Source organism: Sarcophilus harrisii, chromosome 2 (assembly GCF_902635505.1).
Source record: "Sarcophilus harrisii chromosome 2, mSarHar1.11, whole genome shotgun sequence".
NCBI classification, from domain to species: domain Eukaryota; kingdom Metazoa; phylum Chordata; class Mammalia; order Dasyuromorphia; family Dasyuridae; genus Sarcophilus; species Sarcophilus harrisii.
The window spans coordinates 540,146,143-540,170,671 of NC_045427.1; the positions used below are offsets into that span (position 1 = coordinate 540,146,143).

General features: G+C 35.1%; 1 protein-coding gene across 8 annotated transcripts in view; it reads right to left on the reverse strand.

Moving 5' to 3' along the window:
* Positions 1 to 5,071: 5,071 nt before the first annotated feature.
* Positions 5,072 to 24,529, reverse strand: part of CHD2 (chromodomain helicase DNA binding protein 2) — a 187,260-nt gene continuing 167,802 nt past the window's right edge. For 5 of the 8 annotated variants that reach the window (XM_031955534.1, XM_031955535.1, XM_031955539.1 and 2 more), the window contains 5 exons: positions 18,879 to 19,057; positions 15,643 to 15,742; positions 13,757 to 13,970; positions 11,455 to 11,701; positions 8,620 to 8,953 (listed from right to left, as the gene is read on the reverse strand). In XM_031955534.1, coding sequence (XP_031811394.1) covers positions 8,620 to 8,953; positions 11,455 to 11,701; positions 13,757 to 13,970; positions 15,643 to 15,742; positions 18,879 to 19,057 — 1,074 coding nt within the window. Of the gene's footprint in view, positions 8,954 to 11,454; positions 11,702 to 13,756; positions 13,971 to 15,642; positions 15,743 to 18,878; positions 19,058 to 24,529 lie in introns of those variants that run through there. The other 3 variants (XM_031955540.1, XM_031955533.1, XR_004232431.1) reach the window with 2 other exon arrangements.

The window sequence follows — 24,529 nt, forward strand, 5'->3', positions numbered from 1 at the left end:
CTATTCGTTGTTGCATTATTGACATTGTATACAATATATCTAGGGATATTTTAATGAATCAAAGTTTAAATGTTTTCACAAATTTTTAAATATCACTTATAGATGACTGATTTTGAATGGCCTACATTGAGCTCCATAGTAGTAAATTATTTAAATTAGAATAGATTGTTTTTTCTTTATGTTTAATTATTTTTTGTACCAGGATTTAGCAAAGATATGATAGCCAGAGCAGACTTTGATTCCCAGTCCACAGTCAGTCACTGAACTGCTCCTTTTTTTCCTATTAGTATTGTTCTCATAATTTCTTGTATAAGAAAATAATAATGTCATTTGTTCTGCCATCAAAACAAAAAACTCAGTTCAAATCCCTCCTTTGCAAAAGGTATTTACATGTCATCTCCTTTAGAATATGAGCTTCTTGAGGGCAGAGGTAACATTTTTGCCCTTCTTCAGATACCCAGAGTTCAAACAGAGCATGACACTAGTAAGTCCTTATTATGTCTGACTGTGAAGCTGGATTTTTCAACCAGTTTTACAGTTTTGTTTAGGGCTAGGCATGAACTCACAAGGTACTTCATAAATCACCTACTACTATGCAAATGTGAGCTTATGTCACAGGCTGTCCATAGTACATCTTCTCTACTCCAGGGTCAGTTATTACTTGAGTTCATGCGTACTTTTGTATAAGGCCATCCTATGGCTGTGAAAAGACTGTTGGATTTGGAATCAATGGACCTAGCATTACATGTTAACTTTTCTTACTACCTGTAAGATATTAGCCTAAGTGTGATTCCTGCCTACCTTCCCTGTTCCTACATTTCATTTCCTTTTAATATCTAGTGTTTGCAGTGAACAAGTCACTTCGCTTCCAAAGACTTCAATTTTTCAATTTTCAATTTTTGTAAAATGAAGATATTGGACTAGGTGACCATTAATGTCCCTCTTAGCACTAGATATACGACCCTTGTGAATCACAACCCTAAAATGAGCCATTTCCCCTTCTTTTTTTAACATTGTCATTTGAACAATAAATGTTATCATTCCACAGTTCAAGAATCTTCTGTAGCTTATTATTGCCTAGCTCCTCCTTTGGTGTTTGACTCTCATAATTGTAGAAGGTCACAGACAATGGGGAAACTCTGGGTGAGGTATAAGACCCTTCAGCCCAGAGAGAACTTGCTGACAATGTCTGGTTCGGCTTCCCATAACCCCTAAGGGCTCTCAGCTTTCCTGAGAAGTCAGGGGGTGATGACAACCTGTGCTGTGATTGAATCATAGTGATACCAGGTAGAAGAGTGATACCAGGTGGCAAACTACATACAACAGTAAGTTGTTCATGTGGTCCCATGTGTGCAGTACATGCCCAATGTTGTTTTTGTTACATAAGGGTATGAGGGTATAAAAGGGGAAAATAACTTGTAATAAAGATTCCATTTTTCCACCATCCTCAGGAGTCTCAGCTTATCACTTCTCTACTAGGACAGTATACTTAATCACCCCAGCTTGAAGGCTCTAAAAAGCACAGTACTTTTGTCACCCCAACTTGCGGGCTCTAGAAAGCAGGATATTTTAATCACCCCAGCATAGGGGCTCTAGAAAGCAACAGCACGTTGTCACCCCAACTTGGGGGCTCTAGAAAACAGGATATTTTAATCACCCTGGCATGGGGGCTCTAGAAAGCAATGGTACATTTTGTCACCCCAATTTGGGGGCTCTAGAAAGCAAGACACAACACATAAACTGGCCCTCTCTTCAGATCTTAAGTATATATTCAAACTTCCAGTAGAATGTAATCTCGAGGTCAACTTTGCTTCCCAACTTTGTATCCTTAGCATTTTATACAGCTCTAAATATCTAGTAGGTACTTAATTCCTGAATTCAATTGAATTAAAGGAATATCAGGGATTTACCTACCAAATACCCTTTGGCTCCAAACTAACTTTCCAGCTTCCTACTCAAGTACTTTACATTCTAGCCAAAACAGATGACTCTCCACCCCATTATTGTTCCCAATATCTCTAATCTCTCAGAAGGTGCCTCGGGATTTTACTTCCCCTTATCTCTGATTGCTAAAGCTCCTCTCTTCCTCTTAGGCCCAACTCAGGTACCTCATCTAGAAAGCTCTCCCTGATGGTCCCCGAGGTAAAAATAATCTCATCAAATTCTTAATATCCCATTGGGGGAACTTCTCCCTTGAAACCTATGTATTCCCTCACAGATCTTCACTATATGCTGCCCTCCACCACCCCCATTACAAGTATTTGAAGTAGGATCTAAGCCATAGGTAGCTGCATTGAACTCATGAGACCAGATAAGATCACCATGGATAAAGAATATATAATGGTGGTGATACTGAGCTTGAAATGATACCCATACTTGTGAAATTCAAGAGAAGATTGGATTATATTGTTTTTGAAGTTGCTTCCTGCTCTAAATCTCTTATCATCCTATCCCATCTAATTAGAGATATTCTGCAGGCAATTGGATAGAGTACATAAATAATGTGTAAATATAATACATACATACATTAATATTCAAATACAGAAGTGAGGAACTCAGAGAGGATGAGATAACTAAGGGAGAAGATGTATAGAAGTTAATTCCAGATAGATCCTTGAGGGATGCTCATATTCAAGGAGCAGGACGAAAATAGGAGTCAGAAACAGGATGAATCAGAGATGGAGACATAGAAAGAACTGTGAAAATTTAAATCTCACAGGAATCAGATGGACAGTACCAAAAGCTGCAGTTAACAGTATTGGGACATTTCTGGGGGAGGGGGGATGTGATAGAGGGGAGGTGTATAGGGGAGGGAGAAGAGGAAGAAGAATGACCTTAGAGAGATCTTTAAGTTGACCAAGGGAGTAAAAACCAGACAGCACAGGATTAGGCAGCTTTGAGAAGTTGGATGGCAGGAACCTAGAAAAATTTTAAGAGTTTTTAAAACATTGGACATCTAAACAAATTTTTATCAAAGAAAGGGGGACAACAGAAAGACTGAAGATGACAGACTGTTGATGGAGTAAGGCCATAGGATAAATAGAGGTGGAATCAAAGATACAAATGGAAGACTTAACCTTGGCCAAGAAGGCCAACCTCTTCCCTGAGACCAGATTTATGTGGACATTGAGAGGTTTCGAGAAGCAGAGGGAGAACTGAAAAAATTCACATTAAATAGGTTTATTCTTTTCAGTAGAAGAGGATAAAGAGGTAGATTCAGAGACTCCAAAAACAGTATAAAATAAATCATGATTTGGTAAAACTATAGGTAGATGATTATCAATTTGTAGGTGTAGTCTAGGTTAGGTGATATACTTTTATAAGAGAATGTTTGCTTCCAGTAAAATAGTTGAGTGAGGTAGGCAGTTAAAGTTTGGATTGTCATTTAATTATATGTAGAACACTATACCAGATCTTATAACATTGTGTAAAACGTACCCTTCTCCCCCTCAAAGGTGCAAAAAGAATGTATTTCTCCCCACCCCCAAAAATTTTTTTTACAGAAAGATGGAGCTCCAAAGACAAACATGGTAATTAAGGTCTAAATTTTCTATTTTATTTGATACTGTCCCTTTAAGAGTCACAGGTTAGAATTTGGAGTCCTTAGTTCAGCAAAAGTTGTAATAAATGACCTTTACGTTGGCACTAATTGATGAGTATTTGACTGGTGCCAGGCATAGGAGGCCCTGCCAAAGATCACAGGCAGGGCTCCTTCCAGTAAAAGGCAGGAGCCTTGGCAGCAGTCAGTTTGAAAGGATCATTACTATTGTAAATCATAATAAGCTGATTATTGCCGCACTTATTCTTAAAATAAAATTTCCCAAGGCTGTTCCAACTGGGTTGTGAGTTGCAATAGCCATTCTGAGAATTTTTTATTAGTAGCAAGGATTCAGTATACCACTTAGGTACCTTAGTACTAAATTACTAACATTTGCCATGGTAACCCCTTTTTTACGTCTATAATGATTGAGGCATGTCAAGATTTTAGATAGAAGCTTTCAAAAACTTTTCTGGTGGTCTGTAAAATGTAATATTCAATACAAACTTAGAATCCAAACTCTGGCAACTTCTATTAAAACAAGGTACCTCTAATCCCAAATTGCAGCAGCAACTCTTGTTCCTTCAGCTGGGGCCTGCTTCTCTTAAGCCAGTCCTCAGTGCCAAGTTAACATTTGTGTCAGTATTTCCATTATAAAACTTTTTTTTTTTCCAAGAGCATATAACTCAGATGTTAAATCTCCCTCACGGCCATGAACTTGACCATGAAAAGTTCAGCTGACAAGTCATTTTTATTCCCTTTTTACTGCAGTGGCATTTTTATTCTAATGAATACACAAATTTAAAAAGCTTTGGAAAAGTGTTTTCAGAATGTAGATGATCCAGACAAGGAGTGAAAAACCAGTGGTCATGCATCTAAAAAGCTTTCTCCCAAAGAAGAGAAGCCACATTAGCCTTCAGCTCAAGCTGCTCTGGTCTTTTGGTGCTGCCTACAGTTCTCCCTCCCCCCCACTTCCCCCTTCACCAGGTAGGCAAGACTAAGAGAGCTGTGGAAGTATGCTCAGAGACATGGACGGACGAGGGTCTGACTTCATAACATCTGCTCTAAGTCTCAGAATGATGAAACACTGTGTTAAGACAATTAAAATAGCATTGAGATTCTATTAGATCTAGGAACTGGATTTGTGATTGTGATTTCATTGACACAGAAAGCTCCTAGATTACCAAACTTCCTCCACCTATGCAGATCTCCACCATCTCTCTTAATAGTTTTAGAGATTCATCCAGAGAAGTTAAATTACTTTTCTCCCAGGTCACAATGCTAGTATGTATCCAAGACAAAACTCCCATATCTTCCTAACTCCAAAGCCAGCTCTCAACCTACCAAGCCATGCTATTTTTCAAGCTTCTATTAGTCTTCTGAATTAAGCACATCAAACACTGAGCAATTGTTCTTCTTGAAAAACAAACAAGGAAACAAAATTTTCACTGGATGTCAGTGAACCAATGGGCTAAATAGCCACCGTTATAAGTATAAGAAATCATCAATTCACAATACACTGTAGGCTAGCCCAATTCTGAAAATCCTTAGTAACACTTTTTAATATACAAGAATCAAAAGTACAGCAGTTTTACAATGTAGGAAAATTTAATACATACTATATAAACAACATATTTACATCAGAAATCACTAGGACAGTGGCATTTTTTCACAAATATAAATTAATAGTAATTACTGTTTTAGTTAACAGGTCTTAAAAGTCCACAATTTTACAAGAAAGAGAAACCGTCTGTCCCCACACGACTGGGGGCAAATGGACTACAGCCGTCTGGATCGTTGGCACCGATCTCCTACCTCGATCACAGTAAGATCTCAGACAGTCAGAAGCTCCATGTGTACTGGGCACTAGATCAACAATTCTTGTTGACCATAGGTTTTGGTCTGTAGAATTTCCGGGTCATAGTGTAAATTCATAACTGAATCAGGTTTGCACCACACTTCCTGATGAAAATTTTCAGACATCAGGCTAGAATGTACTTAACTTTAAAATGCAGCAAGAGGTGAGAAGTTTTCACTTTTCCCATTAAAAAGGCTTTAAGGAATGACTGGCTAGAGGATAAAATGGAGATATGGAAGGTAGGAGGAAGGAAAAGCATTTAAAGATATTGCCATCAATCCTCACAGAGTGCTCAACTGTTTCCCCTTTGGACTTTGAATGCTTTAAAAATTGTTTTTGGTTTTATATTATCACTGAAGACTCTATCATTTCAGCTACTAGTACTTTTTGTTTACATTCAGGTACTGTTTTTAATGGGTGTGATGTTATTTTTCTTTCTCTTTAGCATCCGGGCCAAAGAAATCTCTAAATATATCTCCCCAATCTGGGGTCCTGAGAACTCCTGAGGTTCCCATAGTAATTCCTCTTTTCTCCAAACAGAGACATAACTTCCATCCATGCATTATTTTTTTCTTTAAATATACCATTTTGTCACAATGATTTTGATTTTGAAGAAGGAAACACCTTTCTCCTTACTCCCTCCTAGACTTAGTTCAGATGCCAAACATGTATAAGAGTATTTGGGATACTGTAGTTAAACAATCAATTTAACACTGATCTGGCCAGTATTGCCTTTTGCTACATCTTATGGCACTAAAAGTCTTGACAAAAACATTTCATGAATGTGAACAATGTGAAGTTGTTTTTTCTCCTCATGATGAGACATCTTTGTTGCCTAACATTCCTTGCCTAACTAGTTCAATGAAATCAAATATTGGTGAATATCCAAAAAAAAGTATATTCTCCAACCATCCACCCATACCTTCATTAAAGATTACTGAAAGCTGTAGGAAAACCCATAATCTGAATTCCCAAAGGGGAAAAATGTACCAGGGCTCAATCCCTCACTAGCTCACCATTCTATATCAGCTGAGATTAAAAGGAGCTTTCTTAATACTTTCTGGTTTGCCTTGGGTAAGACAAACATGTGGATGGCGCCAAAACCATTAGCAGAGCTAAGGTTTTTTGTTTCCACAGCACTTTGTGGCTTATAAAGGGACAGAATATTTCCCAATTTCCTCAGTTATATCTGCTCTAAATCTTTGATAGGATTATTTCTGATATGTGCAATATGACACCTTTGGGTGCTTGGCCCCAATGCTTCCACTGTGAAAGTCCAAGTTGAAGAATCAAAAGCACTATGAAGGGGAAAAAAAAAAAATTAAAGAAAAACTGCCCACCAAAAATTGCTGCATAGCCAACCACAGAAGCTTCTTAAATTTTCTGTGCCTCTCATGATGACCTGGATCGTTGACTGTTTCCATGATATGTTTAGTTTAGCATGGAGCAATGGACCACGAAACCATTTCTGCTCAAGTGGTGTTAAACAATAGAGGCATTTCTTGGGAGTGTCTTTAATAGAGTTGCCCTTATTGCATGGCAAATAAGTGTTGATATTTTCTTAAAGATCCACAAGGCATTTCAAGGAGGTATCCCAACAGAATGGGAGCCCAAGTAATCATACTTATGTGTACCACTTCTGATCTTGGTTCTTTCTACCTGGTAGGCGTAAATTTATTACCAAGTTTCATTGCGTATTCTAGTCAAATATCCTCTTTTCATCTAGTTATGACTTTGGACACTAGCATATTTAAGAATACTGATTAACTAGGGCTTAAATGAATAAAAATTTGAGCCCCAGCCTTCCCGAGGGGGGCATACAACTTTGTCCCTTAACCACACCAACTTTCCCCTCCCCCTCACCATTCAGATTCAATTAACCTCAATAAAACTCATTTGGTTCCTCCCCTCCCCCCATGCCTCCTTTACTAGCTATAAATCCCAATGGGTATCTTCTGCTCTTATCCTAAAAGCAACTAAAACACAAACTGCAATGATCTCAAGCCAGCCATCTGATAGCCTACTTTCTGCAGCTAACTTTTGTTTTTATCTGACCAGTTATCAATAGATATTGCCAATAGATGTGATTCTTTGTGAGTTCTAACTTTTAATTTGTGCAAAAGAAGTAAAAATCTACAGATGTCACCCTGTTAAAATACTGAAAGCCTCTCTCTTTTTTTTTTTAGCATTGCAAGTATTGCACAATGTGAAACCCATTCAGAATCTACAGCCCAGTCTTATATGCTAGCTAGCACCAAATGTTTAATGAATCTTTTTATTGGGTGAAACAGACACCTCATTAGGGATTCAAGATATATCTATCTCTTCTTTCCCTCCTTTGCCTCCCTCCTCCCCCCCTGAAAAAAAAAATCCAAGTTAATTCCAATGTCACAGTACTGAAGTTCAGCCACAGTAGCCAGTTTTCCTCATTATGGAGGTAAACAATAGGACTACAAGAAACCAAACCTTTGAAATGTACAAAGACAATGCAGGGAAAATTAGTGTAGATTGGATAGAGACAGCTGCATCAGTGCCACTACCCTCAACTCTTACCCTCCCTTCCTGGGTGGGCCACACCTAAGTCTATTGCTCCTACATTTCTTCTAATGACATGTTGAGAGCTCAATTAAGCATTTGAAGGGCTCACCTGCCCACCTTCAAATACTATCATGCCAGAATGAAATCAGACTTTTTTTTCCCCATCAGCAGCATCCATCATATAATAGTGAATCAAATCAAGCACTGTTCATTAATTTCTAAGCAGCAATCGTTCATTCCCTCCCCTGACCAAATCAGAGTAAGGAAATACTGCACCTAGTTGTAAAAAACAACTCAACCCCCCCCCCCCCAAAAAAAAAACCAATAGGTTACAAATCCAATCAATTCTTGTTCTTCCTTCAATAGGGGGAGGGGGATAATAACCCCACAAAAGCCCACAGACAAAATGACACCTCTTTCCTTCTGGCAGCATGGGAGGATAGAATGAAAATGGAAACTATGGCAGGAGTGTAAAGGTGGTAAGCAAAATTGAATCTCCACCAAAACTAACACCTAGGAGAAGTCCTCCCCACTCCCTGAAGTCCTCCTTCAGCCAAGTGAGGTGGTAGCAGCAGCATGTTCAGAGTCTCCAGTTACTCATTTTCATAACTGGTCATCTTTTGGATCAGACCAAAAATCATCAGATGCTTGCTCACTCTTGTTCTCCTCCTTTTTGACCTTTGATTTATGTTTTCCGAACATTCCAGTTATAATCTGGATTGTTTTTTTGTTCTAGTGACCTATCCAGGGGGGACCTATGATCCAAAGGTGACTTTGAATCATGGGGAGATTTCTGAGATGGTGGTGATCGAGGGTCTGTGACTACAGGGTGTGGAGGGGGTAATGGCTGTTTGTAGTCTCCCGATTTATCTGTGTGGAAAGATCGGTAATGGTCTGAAGGACCCTGGCCATGGTAACCCATAGGGGGTCGATGATCAGACATTCTCCGGAAATCTTGCTGGTGGTAATTTGGAGGCCTGAATTCGTCAGATCTTCGTCGTTTTGAGTCATGATGATGTCTGAAAATTGAAACCCAACAATGTTAGAACTAAAAACAAAAAAGAGTTGGGCTTAGTCATTCCTTCACCTATCCCCTTAGCCCTCCCCTCTCCACTCAAAGTCACATTCAAGAACAACTCTATAGCAACATACCAGTGAGTACTATAGACACAAAGAGTACTTTTAGAACCTGTAACATCTAGTATTTGGATGCAACCCTCTGGAAGTTTAAAACAAATTGGAAGACTAGAGAACAGTTTCCTTACCATTAGGCCACTTATAAATTCAGAAGTATGAAAGACAAACTAGCTCTGTGAAACCAAACCAGTCTGATTTCATTCTGACAGGCTAAGATTTGAAGGTGGGCAGGAGGCAGCCAAAGAGAAATTTGCAGAGATTGCTGCTTGGGAGCTGGAAGACCTGGCTTTGAATCTTATACTCTAGCCATGTGGTCCTGGACAAGTCATTTGGTGTTCCATTACCCCAGGCTCTAAAACTCTAAAATACAGTGAATAGCCTCATCTGGGAGATTCCTACATTCATGGAATCCAAAGACTAGTGTCATCTCTAACTAGTTGTGTGATTGTGAACAAGTCAATTAATTCTATAGTTCATAATTTTCCCACCTGTAAAATGAAGGCATATGATTAGGTTTACCTAAGGTTTTTTCCAGCTCTAACACTTTATGATTCTTTTCCTTAACCAAATCTTGTGATCTGAGAGTCTTATAGAAGGTCTTACAGAACAATCTTCCATAGTATAGTTTAAAAACTCTGAGACACAGATGGCTAGAGAACAGAGCATGCCAAATTTTATTGTCATTCTCTACTACTTATTAAAGTTGCAATGTGTTCTTTTTGGTCTGCTGCTTTTCAGATTCCTTGACCTGTGCTGTGAACCATATGGATAATGGGGATAGAAACACAATTATTGGTAACTATATATTTGCACAAATTCAAAGAAAACTTGAATTTATAGGGTTATCTGCTTCCCCCCCCCCCCCCCCGAGGGAAAAAAACAACTATCCTGTACTTTAGTAGCCTATGTACTTACTTTTCATGACTTTGTGGTAAAGCTGTCATCATAAAGCTGGAACAAATTAAAATAGCTTGACCTAAACCACTACACTGTTTAGGAGAATTCAAATTAGTCCAACTAATCTGAGAAACAACTGGGAATTTTTTTTTTTTTAATTATCAAAATTTTCCAACCTTTTAAACCCCAAAGATCCCATTACTACTAGATACATACTCCTATGGAAATCAAAAATAAGAAAAAAAAAAAAAAAAAAAGGGAAAAAAAGACTCATATCAAAATATTCATAGCAGGTTTCTGGGGTTTTTTTGTTGTGTTTTTTTTTTTTTTTTTTTTTTTTTTTTGCGCAAAAGCAAATAATAAAAAGTGAGTGTCCGTCGATAAAGGAATGGCTAAAAAAATTGGAAAATGGAATGTGTATGGATGGGATATTACAATTCTGTAGGAATCATCAGGTATAAAAAATTGGAAAAATATGATGATTGATATGAATTAATAGAGAAAAAGTAAACAGAACCAGGAAAACAATATACATAGAAATACTACTATGTCGAAAAGAAGAATAAAATGGAAACTTGTTATTCAATTGTTTTTCAGTTGTATATGACTCTTTATGACCCCATTTAGGATTTTCTTAGCAAAGATGCCAAAGCGGTTTGCCATTCTTTTCCTCTAGCTCATTTTACAGAAGAGGCACACAGTGTCTGAGGCCGGATTTGAACTCACAAAAAATGAGTCTTTCTGCTTACAAGTCAAGTGCTCTACACAGCTGCCAAATGAAACTAAACATTGGGTAGTTATAATGACACATCTTCCCTTTGGAGAAGAGATGAAACAATTCACCAACTGCCTTTTGTTAGCGCATTGAGGGAGAATGGAGGTAAAATGACTTTGCTCAGGGATGTACAGTGGTTTCTTCTTTTCTTCTTTGTTATGCGAGAAGGGGGAAGGATAGACTATTATCATGATGTTAAAAAAAAATATATAGCATTTAAAAAAATCTTAACAAAAAGAGTTACTGAGAATCTTCTATAGCCCCAAAGTTTACCAGCCATACTTTATGCCCCTAATTTTGTAGATCTCACCCTTTCTTCCAATACCCTCAACCTCTGATGACCACTGTATATAGTCATCTACTATTTACCAGTAATACTTACCACATGTAATATGTTTCTGTTTTTTAACTTTTTTTTTTTCTCTTGATCACAGAGACTGAGGCTTACAGTTTTTATATTCCAAATGCATGCTGGTCATAACAGTAGGTTTCTGATAATTAAAGTACTTTCTAGCTAAGATATTTGGACCTTGAACAGAAAAACTTTTAAAATCCATAAAATGAACTGACACCTCAGTGAATGCACTTGAAAAAAATCATTTTGTCATTCTCATTTCATCATACACAATGAATTTTAAGTATAGAAAAATAACTCTCCCCACTCCCCAGTTTTTCATCTTCATTAGACATAAAATTAGATTCCTTTAATACCTGTCATAATAATCTCTGTGTCCTCGATGGTCTCGGTCACTGCTATATGGGTCATATGGCCTCTTGCGTGACAAGTTGTTTGGACGGTAATTCCCAGAACGATGGGGTTCTCCATGAGAACGTCGGTCCCCATAATGGTGATCCTTATACCAGTGCTGCTCATACTGGTGATGCCGGTCTCCACCCCAGAGCTGGTTGCTGTTGCCACCATAATTGAATTTTCGCTCTCTTTGCCAGTCTCCTCGGTCTATAAAAAGAAATACCAATCTGATGATAATGGCAAGCAATGACTGGTTTGCCTTCATTTTTGTCCAGACCAAAGTTCTGACCCATCTCACATGAATAATATTACATTTACTCTCTTTTAGAATTTACTATTCATTATTTAAGACTGCTGTGTCTGTCCTAAATTCCTTTTCCCAGAGTTTTAAAAACAATATTGAACTAAGCTCTTGAATTCTATTAAACTCTAACCTTAAGAAATGTTAGAATTTTATTTAATTTATCTGCCTATCTTGAAATTACAGGAAGAGCTGTAAAATATCATTAATTTGATGTACTAAGTGTCATTCATTTGTTTTTGTTAACTTTACTGATATAATTGAGAATCTGAATGAACAAAGCCTTCTTTTATGCCTTTAGACTTAATGATAGAAAAATACCTAAAGATGTTACAAACCTAACTCATATTAGCTTAAAAAAAAAAAAAGTATTATTAATAGCACATGGCAGAAAGAGAGGCAAAATAGTTTTGTTTTGTTTTTTTTCCTCCCAGTCAGTTTTGTGATGCTGAAACATTTTTATTGTGGCTATAAGAAATTTTTTCAAGAACTAGCTATTTGTTTGTACAAATGCATCTCCCTATCATGGTTAATAATTAAAAGTTGATTTATAGAAATTTTATTTTAATTCCTATAATTACTTACTGTATAACACCTCTACTCTGCCAAATGCAGGATTTTAGGTTATAAACAATAAATTGAGACACTGAGACATAATGTAGTCTATTGTTTTAAATAAAATCATTCTCTATCATGATGAATCCGTTAATAAAATTTTCCCTTAAATTGGCAAGTATTAAAAAAAAAAAAAATCATTTTACTAAGAAATAATCCTGGAAAAAAAGAAAGAAAAAAAGAATTCTGGCAAAACTGTGTACAAGATTTCTATCAATCATGACATAGGCCTGTGTAGCTAGGTAGCTAGTATAGAGTCCTATGCCTGGAATCAGGTAAACTTCAGTTCATATCCAGGCTTGGCAAGTCATGTAAAGTCTCTTTGCCTCACTTTCCTTAATTGTAAAATGGGATTATACTAGCTTTTATCTCACAGAGTTGTTGTGAAGATCAGATGAAATATTTGTAAAGTACCTAGAATAGTACCAGGCACATAATAAGCACAATATAAATGCTTATTACTTCCTCTTCTTCTTCTAGAACATTTAAAGTCAATATACTTACTCACTATACATTTAAAAAATTTATTTGCTGATACCCATAAGATTTGATACCTCTAAAAACTTAATAACTATTTGCCTCTATTTTAAATAAAAATAAATAAGGTATTTTGTATTGAAGTCAACACCTTCTCTAAAGATAGATAAAGATGAATTCTTTCATAATTATTCTAGCCCACACAGTAGTATTCAAGAGTTAACCTAATGGCTTTCCTTATCTATTTCATATTTATCACATATAAAGCTTGTTTGTACATTATTTGTTTGTTTATCTTCCCCTTTAAACTGTAAGCTCCATGAGGGCAGGGACTGTCTTTTGCTACTTTCTGCATTTCTACTACTTAGCATAGTGCCCAGCACATGGCAGACTTCTTAACTAACTTAAACAATCACAAACCTTGTTCAGGCCCTTGATGCTCAGACTATTACAATAACTTCCCAATTGGTCCTATTACCCTCAAATGATCCCCACTCTAATCCCTTTACATCACAGCAACAAAATTAAAACTCCTAAAACAAGGCCCAACTATGTCACTAACCATACTTAAAAATCTTCAATAGTTCCCCATTGCCTCAGGACAAATTACAAAATAATTCCCACTCTGGCATTCAGTTACTGACATGAAAGAATGGAAATAATCCTTTCCCTCCCTCTCTCTCTCTCTCTCTCTCTTTTTTTTTTTTTTGCTGAGGCAATTGCGCTTAAATGACTTGCCCAGGGTCACACAGCTAGAAAGTGTTCAGTATCTGAGACCAGATTTGAACTCAAGTCCTCCTGAATTCAGGGCTAGCCTCTATCCATTCTTAATTTGACATCTATTCTAAAAACCACATTTAAGGACCAACCTGCATTGCTGAAATGTCTCTTATTGGGGTGTCCATAGTTATCTCGCTGGTGTCCATGCATCTGTGGTCCATGAGAAGGAGGCAAATGAAGTTTCTGGGGATGAAGGTTGTGAGGTGTATGAGATTGAGACATCAAAGAATCACGACTTGAGCCTGAAGGTTCTGGACGAAATGGTTTTTTACTGCCAGGCATGTCATCTTTCTTCTTTTGCTCCTGAAAAGGTTTAAACAGAAAACTTTCAAGAATTAAGAGAGATCATTGACTTAATTCTATTAGTCTGATTGATTTTTGCCTATTTATTATAATCTGCTATAAGTAATTTATACTTTGTGATGTAACAAGGCACATATGAACCCCAGATACCTCCTTTCAAGTCTGACCTGCACTCTTAATAGTAACAGATCTGCCATTCTTGCAAGGATACTTCCAATGGTTCGTATTTGTTATAACAACAGATGGAAAAGTCTATGAATTCCTACATTTAGGAGGGGTCAGGTAACTTATGGAATTTAGAGAAAAACCATTAAGAGCCATTTAAAATCCTAAGAACTATTATCCCTATTAAGCCAAATAGAATAAAGAAATCTATATGCCAAGCAGGAACTGACCTGCTTCTTGATTACCTTTCAGGGTTACCAAAGTAAATTAACAAACTGAATTTTAAAATAACTATTGTATTGAGTTCATTTTCTTTGTATTGTATTATATAAGTTCATTTTCTTTGTTCTGTTTGTTTCACCAGTTTCTGACGTCTATATTATTAAAATGCCCTCCTTTAAAAAGATTGTTATATTGCAGTTGGTTCTAAATGACTATTTTTTGGAAAGAACAATGGATTTGTATTCCAAAAACCAGGGTTTGAATCCCAGCTCTGCTACTTGCTTTCTTATGACTATGAACAATTCCTTTTAACTTTTTTCATCTTTGTTTTCCTCACCTACAGGAGGAAATGGCTATAATCTAAGTGGTTGATCAAGGTCTCTTTCAGCTCTAAATTTGATAATTTTACAACTTTCCTTGACAGCTCCAGTTTGCTGAGTTTTCCTTTTTAAAAAAATTCTATAATGTTTGTTTATACTGCAAAATGTAATACTTGTCATATTGTTTTTCAGTACTCCACAGATCAAATTATAAACTGCTTGAGAGCAGAAAAAGAATACTTCCAATTATAATACCTAGCTTAATGCTCAATAAATAGCTAGCATCTCTTTTGAATTGACTAAATGATTTTGTCCAGTTGGGCTTCATCTAGCAGAATATCTTCTGTTTACACACACACACACACACACACACACACACACACACACACGACATGTATATAAGAAAAAAGACTGCTTGATTACTTCAGAATAAATGACTACTTCTTAGAGGGTTTAAGGCATTTAGCCCATTTACCAATGGGGCTGTTAGGTGGCACAGAGGATAGAGTACTGGGCCTAGAATCAAGAAGACCTGAGTTCAAATATGACCTCAGATACTAACTAGTTATATAATCCTGACAAGTTACTTAAACCTAACCTGCCTCAGTTTCCTCATCTGTAAAACAAAATGGAGTAAGACATGGCAAACTACTCTAGTATTTTTGCCAAGAAAACCCTAAATGGGGTCACAAAGAGTTGGACACAATTGAAATGACTGAATAACAATTAAACCTGTGTCCTTTAGTACTGCTAATAATATTTATTTTGCAGATAGCCTATGCAGGATAAAGGATAAGGATAAGTTATTGCAAAACATAATATACAATGTTTCAAGAAAAAACAGATCAACCTTCTTACTTCTTTTTTTGCTTCCTAAACTTTTCTTTGCTTCCTAAGATTAGGATTAAATTAGTATTTTACCTCTTTATTTGCTTCCTAAGATTAGGACTAAAATAGTATCTTACCTCCTCCTCCTGAGATCTTTTCTTATGAGCCATTTTGTATAATTTATGTAGTTTCCGAGCATCAAATTCTGTGAACTTGGATACAAAAATCCACAGGTTCCTAAAAGAATAGTAACAGAATTACAGAAATAAGCACCAGTCTTTTCCTTCTTCCTACCTCCACACCTCCCACCATACAGATAGCATAGTAATGAGTTTTTGAGTAGTAATTTACTTGAATTATAGAATTATAGAAATTATAGAAATATTCTTCCAGTGTTTTATATAAGTAACTTAAATCTTACATGTATATTTCTGACAAAGAGTTGGAATGGAAAGTCAAGAGACTTGGTGTTTATTCCTATCAAATATTAATCAACCTTGAGCAAATCACAATAGTCTCTGTTTCAGCTTCCCTATCTGAAAAAAAGGGGACTGTAATCCTACCTGCCGCCAGAAATACTTATGGCAAGCATGTCAGTCAAGGACTTATGAGGGTTTATAGTAAAATGGAAAAAAGCTTTTCTATCATTCACAAGAGGACCTAACATCAAGTTCTTTCTCCCTGCAGAACTAAGATCTAAAATACCTTTCCTATACTTTGTCTCTCCTATACCCCTGTATCTGTCAAAGACATCAATTTATTGTCCCAATTACCCCAGCTATAAAACATCCATTTCTGACTATTCCTTTCTTCTACTTCCTGTGTTCCACTAAAACATCACCACTTTATCTCCCTTTTGAAAAATGAGAGTCTCAAGTGTCCACTGTTATCAAAATAGTCCAGAACCTGCTGTGTGTGGATTACAACAGCAAGCACTGCCTGATGAAAAGTAGTTTTTAGAAAGAAGTCTGGTAGGAGTATAAATAGTAGCCTAGAGGAAGAAACCTCCTTGATACCCATTTTTCACTCCTCTCCCCTTGCCACTTCTAATTACAAGTTTACAAATTATAACGAAGCTTCTCCACCTGGCTTTCAAGGACGGATGTCTAAAGACATCTTGAATTCATAAGTAAGAAATTCATTATATTCCTCTTTAAATTCATCCTCCTTTAAATCCCCCCTTTCCTGGAGAACTTCCATTCACAGATCTGAAAGCCACTTTTCTTTTTTACTCAAGTTCTATTTTCAATCAGTTGTTGATTCTACTACTATAATATTTCTCAAATCTATGGCCTCCTGATTTAAACAGGGGTGTGTGTGTGTGTGTGTGTGTGTGTGTATGTGTAATTTAACCTAATTGGTATCCTTGTTTCTAGTCTTTCCCCCTTCTAAATCCCACCCAGCTGTCAATGTGATGTTCTTAAAATATAAATTTGATCACATTTCTGTCATACTCAATTTTTTTTTATGGATTCCTATTGCTCCTAAGGCAAATCCTAAGCCTAGCATTTAAAGTATTCAACAATTTAGCCCCCAGCTACCTTTTCAAGTATTTTTTTCATTACTTCCACTTGGCACATTCCCCACTCCAAGTCATACTGGACTTCCCCATGAATGGCATTCCATCTTCTACCTAGATTTCTTTATATAAGATCCCTCATGCCTGGAATACACTCTCTCCTCACTTACTATAGAACCTTACTTCACAGCTCAAGTATCATCTCCTCTAGGAAAACTTTCATAAACTCTCACTCCAGCACTGTAGTTATTACTGCTCCCTCCCAATTGAAACAACTTTGAATAGTTTTCTTTGTATCCCACAATGATTCCATAAGCTCCCTAAGGGTAGGAATTACTTTGTTTTTGTCTAGTAATTCCAGCACCTACTAATGTCTTGCACATAACAGGTACTTGATAAATGTTTACCAAATTAAATTCATCTGCCATAATATGGCTCTAGCCTACGTATTCAACTTTATTCTTCACCCACATCTAGAAAAATCCCTTTTGAGGGCAGTGATTGTATTTATTTCTTCAGCATTCCCCATGTTCCTATGATGAGCTTCTAATTAATAATAATAATGACAAATCCTGCTAGGATTTATTATCCCCATTTTATATATGGCAAAACAATCTCAGAGAAGTCAAGTGATTTGCCCATGGTCAAACAATTGAGGTAATTTTTATTCAACTCTTTTCTGATTTGAAGAACAACACTCTGTTACAACATCCCAACTCTTTATTATATTATACTTAATAAATACTTATTATTTATCTACTGGTATTTTTGAACATTTATTAGGAAACCTGCTAGCATTTACCTAAACAACTACTTGTATTTTCAGTAGTTTTAGACTGGGATTAAATCAGATTTCTAAAAAATGACAGTTTAATTCATAGAGACCACATGATAATGGCCTTAGGAGAAGGGAAGTAAATTTATTCTTAAGTGGGTTTCAGGAAAAACATGTGGTAGACATCAAGATACATCTAAAACCCACTCTAAATTTCCCTTCCAAAATTAGTTCAAAAAGAAGTGTATATTTATACATACACACACACACACATATATATATATATATATATATATATACACACATATATATATGATACAAGATAGTCCTATTAAAAATGGAATTTATAAAGAAATATTTATAAAATTATTAAAAATAAATATTTTTAAAAATTTGTCTCCTTTGGAAAGCCTGATAAAATGTTTCCAAACTTACCAAATACATCTCTCAAGACACCAAAGTCTACACACTAATTCAACAAACATTTATCTGTTTGTTCTGCACTCTTTCTGTGCAGAATATAGTTCTTAGTACAGGGAGAGACACCAAAATAAACAAGACATAGTCCTTACTTTCATGAAGCTTACAATCTTATACATCCCTTTGGTTTGATCATTTTTATCTTCTGAATAATCTTTAAAAAATAAAGCTATTCTTTTGAATTATCATTTTTTAAAAATTAAGTAATAACAGAATTCATATAATACCACAGCAGAAAACTAATGTCCATTCCCAGCCTAGATCTGACTATTAATATTATGTGAACTGAACTAAATTGGCTTAGTCTAAGGTCTTTTTCAGTCCTAAAGATTCCTTTCTATGAATCTGGGGGTTTTATTTCTAGAGGAAAACAAATGAAATCAATATCAGAGATAATATTAATTCTACCCAGAAAAAGTTTCCCTTCCACTTAAAAGACTGGTTCCCATAGATTAGTAGTTAAATGTAGGTTCATGCCAACAATGAAACTTCCTGTGAATAGTTGGGGAGATAAATTATATTTCCATTTCTCATTTTTCCTATTAAAAAATCATTTTGGCCAAGTCAAAACAGCCAAATTAAACCCAAAGTTCAGTTACCTCCTCCACAGTTTGATGTGCTCCTGATCAGAGTAGGCTTTAAGGCACTCTGATATTCGGTCTCCAATCTTCAGGAGGCAGTTTCGGGTGTGCTCTAGCTGTTCCTGCACAGTGAGTCCCTTGTCTGGTTTATCCAGCTGCTTCAAAGCCTTTTTCACTGGCCTCATCCTCTCTTTGCACTGGGGTAGATCAACAGAGTAGAGATTACTTTTACCTTTACAGAGAAATCTTCTACTCCCTTGCTTTTTATGCATAATGTTCTTAATTAAGAAGGGCCTAGACTTTTAGGGTAAAACAGAAAAAAACATATCTCCTAAAAAGACTGTTCTCTAGAGCAACCAAAGCAGAAGTGTGTGTGTGTATGTGAGTTTTCACAAATCAGGTACTTCTGTAGCCAAAAAAAAAAAATGAGATATTTGATTTGCTAAGCAAATATTTGAACACCTTTAGAAATAATCATTCAACTCTTTTGAGACATATAGATTCAATTCAATTCAATGCTAACACATGCAATGTGCAGAGCACTATTCTAAGCACTAAGGAAGATAAACAGATAATAAAAGAGACCTAGTTCTGATGGAGTTTACAGTATGGTGAGAACTACAATACATACATGAAAAACTGTAAAATAAACTAAAATTGATCATGATGGCACATAAGAGAAATATGTGAAATCCAAAGGAAAAAAAATCATTTTAACTGGAGGCTTGAGGGTAAGCAAAGAAAGCAGGGAATGCTTCATAAAAAGGGAAGACATTTGACCAAAATCTTGGAAAGATGGCTGAGATTTCAATAGGTTGAAATGGGGGAAATTTCAGGGTTAGGAAGTGGTATAACAAATGAGATAATATATAAAATGCTTAGTAGTGTCTGACACTTGTTCTCTTCCTAACATATAACAGACCTCAGAAATGTATAATTAGTATTATGCAACTACTGATAAAAATAGGAGAACACTGAACATTATAATAAGCAAAGGGATGTGAAAGTATGGAGTGAAGTGTTGATTCAAAATAAGATTTCAATTTCTGTACCATAATTTAAAATACAGGAATGAGACGATTCTGGACAGAGTGAGAACACAGCTGATAAAAAATATTTTTTCTGGTGTCTGGAAAACTTAATAAAAAAGCTTATAAACTAAAAAGATGAGTTAGAAAAAAAGAGCCCATTTTTTGAGCCATCCATCAAGTTATATTCCAAAGATTATGACATTGAAAAAAGAACACAGACATAAAAGTCAAGCATGAAGTCAGTAATGAAATCTTATGATATCAAATGCCTACAAAGAAATGTAAAAATTTATATGAAAGTCCTATCTCTTCTTCTAGCCTTTTTTTCTTGTCAACATAGTTAAAAAGAGAAATTTTCAGGGTATTTGAGAAATGTTATTACCTACACTAAGTCCATATGATTTTAGAGAGTTAAAAACAGTGACAACAACTTTCAAACAAATATTTGCTGATCAAAACTGATACTCATCTGCTTTCTGGGTTAATAAATATTTGATTTGTTGAAAAATACCAAAAAGATGGGTAAGAGCTAGCTATATTGGAGGAAAAAAGAAGGATCAAAAAATAGATAAGATGTTTGCCTAAACTTTGTACATTTATATACAAATGTTGATAGCCATGGAGAGGCTTCTTAAGACTTTGTATATTATGTACTTCTGGATGTGTCAGCTGCTATATTTATGGTCTAATATAGTATACAAAAATATGGTAACAATTCTGGTCAAAAATGACTGCATGAATAAAACATGCTAGTTTTCATATACCCATTCCATTAAAGTCATGAAGTTTGCCTAAAAAGGAATAATGATTAAAAAATTCAATGAGAAACTACAGTAAATTACAACTTTTGTGCCAGAATTGCATAAAAGGTCAGTCAGAAGCGTATGGGTATATGGGTATAGAAGACTATATGAGAGGAGGTTATCACCCAAAGCCAATATCAGTGCATTTGAGTGCAATCAGAGTTTGACCAAAACCACATGTAGCATGCAAGGTTCTACATCCAGAGGAAATAGGTGGAGAAGGCTCTCCCTAGAAAGTCCAAGGGTAATTAGAAATCTCAAGGACAAGATAGGAACCTAACCAGTGTAAGGGAATGGCAATAGAAAGAACCCAAAAGGGTGCAATAGCAGCCAGACAAGGATATTCTAGTTTCAAGAGTTCTAAGGTCCAAAAAATACTCTGATCAATGACCTGAGAAAAGGTCCTGAATGTCTAAAACTATTACTATAAGTTACAACCAAGCAGAAATGACCACCCCACACAAAAGTCTAGAGAGTGGAGGACAAGAATGACTGGTAGTGGTACAAAGTCCCAAATTAGGAATTAAAACTAGAAATATGAATAAATCAAAGAAAACAACCTCCAGTGGAACAAGTATCATAAATATAAACAGAGATCCCCAAGAAGCAAATAACTCTTTTAACAACTAACAATTATAAAAAGGACTCAAAACAAAAGGAAAAAAAAAAAAACCCTCCCATAAGGATAACATGAATATTTGGGAAGGGAGAAAAGAGACAGAAATGAAGCAAGAAAGAAAATGATAAATAAACATGAAGAAAGAATTGGAAGGAAAATAGTTAAAACCAAAAATAGTAAACTTTAGGTAATGGACTCTGAAAATTAGAATAACCAAACATAAATCAGTGACTCCAGACAAAAGAAATGTTAAAAAAAAAAAAAAAAAAAAAGGATTGAAAAAGTTGAAAATGTAGTAAGATATCTGATATCAAAAACTACTGACCTGGAAAACAGATCAAGGAGATATAATTTAGGAATAAGTACAATACCTGAAAACAAACAAACAAAACTTGGATGCTATATTTTAAGAAGTCATAAATTAAAATTGCCCAGATTGAAATTGAAGGCCAAAAAATCAAAAAGGCAGAATATATAGAAATGGTGGAGCTAAAGACTATTCACCACTAAATAATCTAAATAATGTCCTCCTTCTGCTTCTCTTGGTCCCATTTCCTTGGGGAAGATTATCCTGATCTGAATTAGAGACTGAGGAGATTAATTTACCCATAATGACTTGGTGACTTAATGAAAGTCTATTGTGAATTACAGGATTTATCAATGAAGGAGATCTGATTCTGATTTGATGAAAGTCAATCAATGAATGAAACAGACCCATCTGCACAGCTGTAAATGGAAGATAAAGACGCAATTGATGTTTTCCAGTAATAGAAAGGAGGTGTTTACTAAAAAAGAGAACTTGCAACTGAATTTCAGAACTGTCATCCCAAGGAAAACAATATAGTCAAAATTAGAAAACTGAGATTTGATTTATACACATGACTACTGCAGCATACTTTTCTCTCTGTTTTAATTCCCTTCCACCATTCTTTAATTGCACATAAAAGTAATGGGTAAACTTGGCATAATACATTTTTTAGCCAATCTTATATTTCGATCAACATCAACTGGAAATGGGTAAGGGAAAAAACAAACTAGTTATGTGAAAATATCCCTTTCCTCCATTAATGACATGCTCATTCAACTTTTTTATCTTTGTATTCTACTCTTTAACAACAACAAAAAAACACACCAAAAAGTCCTTGTGTGGCCTTATGTCCTATTAGATTAGATAATTTTGATGGTTTTACAATAATAAAGGAAAACAAGAACAATTTTGTACCTTTTTTTTTTTTAATGTACCTATTACATGTACAGAAATATGTTTCAGTAGGAACATGTTACTATAAAGAAATTAATCCTAGGTAGTTTTCCTTCAAATCAAACATCTTGTTTAAATAAACTTCTTGACATACATGTGCACACATGTCCACGCACACACACATACACACTCCAATTTTTTTTCCAATAAAATCATAGATAAAACAAAAAGAACTTGGAAGAGTAATCTTTTTTGATAGGGAAGAGGCAACTGGAGTTAAGTGACTTGCCCAGGATCACATCACTAGTACGTATTAAATGTCTGAGGTCAAATTTGAACTCAGATCCTCCTGACTCCAAGGCCTGTGCTCTATATCTCACTGTGCCATCTAGCTGTCCCAAGAGTAAATTTTGAAAAATTAACTGAAAACAATAATTTCAACAAATTTTAAGGTTATAAAATAAATTCACAAAAATCTATTTTAATTTTCTAAATATTATCAATAAAATCCATCAAGAAAATATAGACAGAGAAATTCCAGTTAAAATCACGTCAGAATATATAAAATACTAGGTAGGAAGTCTATCTATTTAAAAAAAAACACAAAAAACTATATAAATTTATCTATAAACCATTGTTTTAAAAGATAAAGATAGGCCTAATAAATCGGGCAAATATTAATTGCTCATCATAGGATGACTCAATCTAATAAAAGGGTTTTCTATCTAAATTAATTTACTTCTTCAATCTAGGATAACAAAACCACCAAAGGCTTATGTTACAGAATCTGAAAAAAGATAATAAAATTCATATGTAGGTTAAAAAAGGTCAAAAATCTCAAAGGAAATAATGAAAAGAGGGAATGAAGAAGGCCTGGTAGTGTCAGATCTCAAACTATACTACAAAGCAAAACTTTTTTTTTTTTTTTAATATACATCGCTTTATGAATCATGTTGAGAGAGAAAAAAGACAGATGAACATTTTGCATCTATACCAAAATAAACTGACCAGATATGTGACCAGGATTGAACAAATTAGAAAAACAAGGAAAAATTTACTGTAAGGTCAATGGGGGAAAGTTTTTAATAAACACGTGTTTAATAAACAATAAACACAGAAGATAAAATGGATGATTTTGATTAAACAAAGTTCAAAAATTTTTGCATAAATACAGCAAAACTAAGGTAAATCAACTAATTGAGATAAAAATCTGCAATAAGTTTCTCTGATAAGGTATCATTTTCAAGATATATAAGGAACAGATTCAAATTTATAAGAAAAAAGAGCCATTTCTTAATTGATAAGAGTTCTAAGACTATACACATATAGTTCTGAAGAGAAGAAATCCAGAGTTTTAATAGTCATATTAAAAATACTTCAAACTGCCATTTATTAGAGAAATAAAAATTAAATCATTCTGAAATTCCAATTAAACCTATCAACAAACTGGCAAAGATAACAGAGAAAAAAAAAAAAAAAAAAGGAAAATGAAAGATATTGTAGGGAGTGTAAGAAAAGAAACACAATGATGTACATTTGGAAGACTTTTGATTGAGTACCAACCAAATGGTTGGGCACAGCCATTATTTAAAGAACTTGGAATTATACACAAAAAACTATTGCAAAGTACATGCCCTTTGACCAATTTATACCATTGTGAGCCTGTGCATAAAGATGATCAAAGAAAAAGGAAAAGGTCCTAAGATGTACAAAAATATTCACAAGTTTTTTTTGTGGGGGCACAAACAAACAAATAAACAGAAACTAAGGGAATGCCCATAAATTGGAGAACAATTGAATATGATGTGATATATATCAATGTGTTAGAATGGCATCATGTGGCAAGAAACTTAGAATGATGATTTCAAAGAGACATAAAAAAAATTTACATCATTAATGCAGAATGAAGTATACAGAACCAAAAGAACAATTTATACTGTAAGAATGAATAACTGAAATTTCTGTAAACTGATGAAGAATGAAATGAATAAATCCAAGAGAACAATTTATACATT